The sequence below is a fragment of the Triticum dicoccoides genome, chromosome 7B (genome assembly GCF_002162155.2).
Source record: "Triticum dicoccoides isolate Atlit2015 ecotype Zavitan chromosome 7B, WEW_v2.0, whole genome shotgun sequence".
Taxonomy (NCBI): Eukaryota; Viridiplantae; Streptophyta; class Magnoliopsida; order Poales; family Poaceae; genus Triticum; species Triticum dicoccoides.
Window position 1 is genome coordinate 114,041,394 of NC_041393.1, and position 6,385 is coordinate 114,047,778.

General features: G+C 43.8%; 1 protein-coding gene across 1 annotated transcript; it reads right to left on the bottom strand.

Moving 5' to 3' along the window:
* Nucleotides 1–1,545: 1,545 nt before the first annotated feature.
* LOC119341934 (shikimate kinase 2, chloroplastic-like) lies at nucleotides 1,546–4,477 on the bottom strand. The gene is made up of 9 exons (XM_037613778.1): nucleotides 4,158–4,477; nucleotides 3,308–3,354; nucleotides 3,164–3,218; nucleotides 2,914–3,074; nucleotides 2,708–2,790; nucleotides 2,462–2,591; nucleotides 2,152–2,230; nucleotides 1,969–2,033; nucleotides 1,546–1,822 (listed from the first exon to the last, which is right to left on the bottom strand). The coding sequence occupies exons 1-9, from the start codon at nucleotides 4,366–4,368 to the stop codon at nucleotides 1,754–1,756; spliced, it is 900 nt and encodes a 299-aa protein (XP_037469675.1). The 5' UTR covers nucleotides 4,369–4,477; the 3' UTR covers nucleotides 1,546–1,753.
* Nucleotides 4,478–6,385: the final 1,908 nt, after the last annotated feature.

The window sequence follows — 6,385 nt, forward strand, 5'->3', positions numbered from 1 at the left end:
CGGGTCCTTAGGCCGCCGCCCGCCGCTGCTCGCTGGCCCGCCCCGTTGCCACCGCCTCCCGGCCCCGCCGCCGCACCGCACTGACCCTGTCCAGCCGAGCTGTCGTCGCTGCTGGCCCGTGCAGCGTGCCTGTGCCGCTGCTCGTGGTGTTCGCGTCGGCTGCTGCCCGCCTCTGTCGCTGCTGGCCGGCAAAGGAACACGTACAGGGGAGCGCGGGCTCTGGCCATGGCGACCACGGACGAGCACGGGAGCGGTGGCAAACGACACCGATCGAAGGGGGGAAATAGGGGGATTGGGAGAGGAGCTCATCATGGGGAGGATGGCGCGCTCGGGGAGGTCGGGGAGAGCTTGATGGCGACGGATTTGACGAAAGCGGCCGACGTCCCGAGGTTGAAGAAGACGATCAAGGCGATTTTACATCTTCATTTTGGACCATCTGTTGGAGTTACTCTTTTGGACCATCTGTTGGAGTTGAGCTTTTTTCGGAGCTCCAAAACGCACTTTTTGGCGGTCCAAATTTTACATCTCTGATTTTGGACCGCCAAATTTTGGACCATCTATTGAAGATGCTCTTATATTATGGAACAGGGGTAATAACTGTCAATTAGCAGTTTGTGGAATGCATAAAGGAGTCCCTCGAAAGGGGAAAGGGGGACAAACCACTTGAAAATTATCGTTCCGAAGGTGCTATTCCCAAAACTCTATTGCAGAGGTGGTGGTTTTTTCCCGATCAAAGTGTCGTCGCAAAGAGCTGGAAATTCATGTGGCAGCATTGCTAGCCTTAATTTTCAAAAAAAAAAAAACCAAACTGCCATCAACACTTAAAGTACCGAGATGACGAGGTCAAAATCTCACTGGTTCCAAGTTACTAAAAGGTATGATTTGAATTGCAAATGCACATTGTCGAATGAGTGGGAAAACTACAATTTTTTGACTTAAAAGAGGTCTTATTTGTATGCCGTATGAAAAGACAAACAGGAGGGACTTAAAATACTCTCTTTTCACTTTTATAAGACGTTTTAGACCGTTCAGACAGTGCCCAAAATAGTTCAGAGTCAGCTGTCTAAAACGTCTTATAAAAAAGAACTCGGAAGGAGTGTCAAATTATATACACACATAATTTTTAGTACCTCTTTTATACATCTCACAAATCAATGTTATTTTGGTTCAAAAACTTGCGCTGGAAATTTCCTCTCACACGGTTCCTATAGGATTTTTCTTTTCAAACAGAAAATCATTATCATAAATTTAACCCTGCATGTCTTTTCTTTTCATAAAATATACTCAGTATTTCTTGGCTATTGGACTGTGGTCATGGTCAAAACTATTGATTCCTGTCATGATCTCGAAATGAACCTATAGTGATACTTCGCTTTCAAGTGGTGCGTTAGAAAAATGGCGAAAAGCTGCTGAACTGATTTCATTCAGTGGTACTTTTAACAATTACTCTGTTTGCAATGGTATTTTGACAACTGAACACCAATGTACTGTTGCGTTGACAATTGTCTGTTTGAAAGAACAGCTGAGTGAAAAATGTAAGTGCAATGATCTCGTAACCATGGAGCTCTTAACATTAGCTCCATCCGCTATTCTTTTATTATTATCAGAGCATGCTTCAGCACAACTCCTTTTTCAGTATAAAGAATGAATCAATAATGTTGAGCGATACAAAAATGAAGATACACGGACACGGTACAAACAAATTGGGGCCGAAATTCTACAAGGATTGCATCCTTCGTCTCCTGGAACCAATTTATAAGTCGTCGAATGGGCCACTGGCCATGGAATGCTCAGTGATAAAATTCTTAATCTTTTGCAGGGCCTGAAACGCAACAGGTAAGTTACATCAGGGGGAAATTATTTTCGAGGGGGTGGGTGCATTGGAGAAAGCGTGATATGCCATTTGCACATGAATAATTCTTTGCAAAAATAGAAGCACGGGAACAGTTGACTTGAGAAGTACAATACCTCGACAGCAATATCAGTTGGGGTTAGCTGAGAGACATCATCATGACCCTTTTTAGCTGCAAGCTCTGCAAAGGTAAATATACTAGTTGTGTTATTCTCTGTATGGGCATTATAACTTCGCTCGGGAGAGGCCGGGGTCTTGAGACCCATCTATGACCATGAAGCTAGGGGCATCTAACATACCTTCAAGAGAAACCCTCACATCGGCGTTTGCGTAAGCATCCCCTCTTTGCTCAGCGAGCACGCTGAGTTTCGTGAAAGCCTGAGGCACCAAATCAACGAGTCATGCATTTTCACTAGTGCAATGCAAACATAGAGAAAGACAGATGTGTACAACCAACCAAGATGCAAACGACTTGAGAAATCGCAGGGATGTTTACTGTAATTTTTTGGTGTCTCATTTAGTGTTTCGTAATAAAGCTATTAATTTTTATGTGATAAGCATGCTAAGACAACCAAAGACACCTTTATTTTCAAAATTTAGAGTATGTACCGCTGTGTATGGATCAGCAGATGGCTGATCTAGAAGGGGCCGAGAAGCAGTCCCAACTTGTGCAATGCGCTTCGCAAGTGCATCCAAAGGCACATCCAACATGATAGACAGACCTTTCTTCATATATCTCCTGGGAGTAAGAAAAATCGACAGAGATCAGTATTATTATATTCATCTAAAGGAGAAAACGTGATAACATAACATATCACAAGTGAGATGTTGGCGAGAACAGGGTAATTCCAATACCAGTTAACTGGCCTAATAACAGCACCGCCTCCAGTAGCAACAACTAGCCGATGCATTGAGGATAAATCTCTCAGGACACTACTCTGCAAAACAAGTAGTTCACAAATCACAGAAATCGTTAGTCCATAAGTCTTTCCATTCTAATTACTACAAACGCATGAATCTATAAAAGACCAAATTTTCAACAGAATACAGGGAATATTTACCTCACTGTCTCTGAAAAATGCTTCACTGTGAACCTTGAATATTTGAGCAACGGAAGGCATTCCGACTGCCTGTTCTACCAAACTATCACTGTCAAAGTATGAATAACCCAAGACTTCGGCTAATATCTTGCCCACCGTGCTCTTTCCAGAGCCCATCATTCCTGCAGTATGAACCCATTATTATTAGTTTGAGAGGCAATAAGATAAACTAACTGTATGCAACAGCAAACAGGCAGGTGCAAGAACTAACCAACTAGGTAAATACAACGCCCATTCAATTCAAACTGAACTTCTTCTGCTTTCCTCTGAAAGGCAATACAATTTAGTCAAAAAGATGCCCAGAAGCAACATTTATTTTATTCATGTCAGGAATTTTTCAGCAGAAAGTATATACCTTTAGCAAGAGGGCTTCGTCAACTGAGTTATGCAAGCTCTGATGACCTGTATTACATACAAAAAGGTCACAAAGAAAAGTCAGTTTGACTAATCAGCTTGTGTGTCTCGTCAGGAAACCGCCCAAGAGAAAATATTAAGATGCGGCATATCATTTAAAATATGCAGTGTGGTACTAAGCTCTGTAACATGTGTTGCAAATAATTGACTACACCAAACAACTTAGCCAAATCTAAAACGAAGTATAAATGTGTGCTAAATAAACTTGGCCAAAGTTATTAAACTTTGGACTTCAGACAAAACTTATACGCCTTATTGTTTTCGAACGGAGGGAGCGGTACACTGTTGTAGTATACAATTAGACAATTTCACTTCTAATGCCTCCTCGTCGTAGAACAAATTCAACAACAAGATTTATCGCACGTTGATTTAAACTCCATCAGTTTATTTTTCTAGGACACAATTTAAATTCCACCAGTTAGGATGCAAGAATATTCCCATACATCAGCATCAGACAAAAGAATACTACTAGTTGCTTTCTGACCCACACCACCACCAGTAATACCTACTCGACCAAGCAAAACCAATAAACCAGTAGCTACCTACCCTGAAACTACATTGCTTTGTTTAGTCCACGCGCAACCACGTTTACCCCAAATCGACATCAGAGCAGCCATTCATTCCCCCCAAGCCAACAAATTTTGCCACCAACCCTTGAGCCTTCATACGAAATCGTTGATACTCCCGTCTCAGTATTACGAGGCCACGCGATTACAGGCAGGCAGAATCATAGTAGCACCGGCCCAGCACGTCCCCAAAGTCGAGCAATAGAAAGAATCTGACAGACAAACCTCTCGATGTCTGGACGCAGCAGAGCGGGGCGACGGGCCTTGCCCCGCGAGCCCGCAGCGCCGGCGCCGCCGCGGCCGGGCCTCCGACGCGCAGGCTCGCCGCCCGCGCCGGCCCGTCCCCGCCGAGAGCGCCGCTCCGGCGCCCACGGGGCCCGGTTCCGGCTGCCCCGACCGTCCGCGACTGCATCGCGAGTCCCGCGGCCGCCTCCATTGGTGCTGCTGCTGCTACCCCCGGTCCGGTCGCCGCAGGTAGTAGGTGGCCGTGGCGTGCGACGTTGGAGGCGCAGCGAAGGAACGACAAGGGAAGGCGCGCGCGCGGGGGCTGGTGGAGCTGGTGGCCTCGCGGTCCCGGTCTTAAGTAGTGCCCGCGAGTGACGGGTCGCTGCGTCGATCCGAGTAGGAGGGGTGCGACCGAGGAGTTTTTACCGTTTCGCCCCTTGCTGCGCTAAATATTTTATCCACTTTGATCCAAGCGAGAAGCAGCAACATCCTGGAAACGGTGTCTTTTGCACGTTTTTGTTGTGTGTTGAGGCTGGTGATGGGCATATCGCCGGTAATTTTTAGGATCAAATAAAGGAACTTCAAAACTGGAAATACGATTTGAATCCTTTCCTTTCTAGAGTTAGAAGTTTTTCATCCAAAGGGAAAAAAAGAGATAGTGTTCTGTATTCGATCCATTTCTTTTTTACTCTGTATACACGATTTATCTGAGGTCAAACTTCATAATGTTTGACCAACTTTACAAAAAAAAATAACAATATTTACAATATGAAACCAACATCATTAGATGCATATGAAATTATTTTTCTTATTGTATAAATTCAGTATCATAACGTTGATAGTTTTAAATATAAATTTGTCAAACTTTACGAAGTTTGATTTCAGATAAATCTTATATGCGGGATAAAAATAAACGGAGGGAGTACTAACATGTTGCAGGCAAAAGAATCCTACTCCATCCGTTTGGAAATACTTGTCAGTGAAATGGATAAATACGTCTAATCCATTTTTTTGACAAGTATTTACGGACGGAGTTAGTACTATATTATGCATGCATGCTACGTAGTAGGTACCGTTCTACCGTGGAGATATTCACCATGGTGAAACCCACGCCAGATGTGCTGTGTGAAAGCATCCAAGTGCATATGCAGGCAGAGAAAATAAAATTTTACGGCTACTCTTGGGCCATGACCTAGTATGAGCATGTTCTTTGTTTAGCAAAAGTTGGAGCGTGTCCAACCACATCAAGTCAGAAGAAAAATGTTCAACCAAAACTGCACATGGTTGGTGGTCTTCGTCTAAAATAAAACCCCAAGTTGTACTAAACATAGTTATTTTCTTCCCAATCCAATATATCATAGCTGTTGGTCTTATGTCAATAGTTTCAACTTCATTCTCACATCCGCCTTTACCCACACTCTCCGTCTTTTACATTTTTATTGTGGGTAGTTGATTTCGTCTCTCTTTCCATTTCCCTTTCTTTTCCCAAGATACCAACTCTTTAGTCAAGACTCGATAACTCACGTCAAGCTTCATCTGAACCTCCTTCCTGACTCTTCAGCCTAGGACATGTTTGGTTGGTGGCTAACTTTGTCATAGTTTGCCACACTATGTTTGTCAAACGTGCCTAACCAAATACTCAAATTCTTAGCCATATTTTGGCTTGCCTTAAGGGATCTTGTCATCTTTTTGTGTATATGACATGTCACGCTTATTTCTGACAGAAAGAATCTTGCCTTGGGGCATGGTTAGAACCATAAATTCACCTAACTTGATCAAACGTATACCTTGCTTAAGGTGTGTTAAAGTGTGGCTAGATACCAAACAACCCCTACATGGCACGTATATTGTTGTCCGTTCCCTTAGCACATGTTGCAAGCAAAAAGAGTCGTAGATGAAAATAAAGAGCATGTCCACATAAATAGAGGGGAAAGAAAAGAAGGGGCCACATGCTACTGAGATGAAGGGAAGATGAAAGTTGTTTAAAGATTATAATATTCCATAGTTGCGCCAGATCCATTCACCCCCCCCCCCCCCTGTTGGGGAACGTTGCAGAAAATAATAAAAATCTATAGTTTCACCAAGATCAATCTATGAGTTCATCTAGCAACGAGAGAGATGAGTGCATCTACATACCCTTGTAGATCGAGCGGAAGCGTTCAAGAGAACGGGGTTGAGGGAGTCGTACTCGTCGTGATCCAAATCACCGGAGATCCTAGCGCCGAACG

What these genes read in the sequence shown, in the direction of transcription:
- LOC119341934 (XM_037613778.1), bottom strand. Translation starts at nt 4,368, where the DNA reads ATGGAGGCGGCCGCGGGACTCGCGATGCAGTCGCGGACGGTCGGGGCA. An exon ending in GTTATTAGGCCAGTTAACTG is followed by an intron (nt 2,592 to 2,707) that starts GTATTGGAATTA and finishes TCTTACTCCCAG; the next exon opens with GAGATATATGAAGAAAGGTC. An exon ending in CTGCTGATCCATACACAGCG is followed by an intron (nt 2,231 to 2,461) that starts GTACATACTCTA and finishes TTGGTGCCTCAG; the next exon opens with GCTTTCACGAAACTCAGCGT.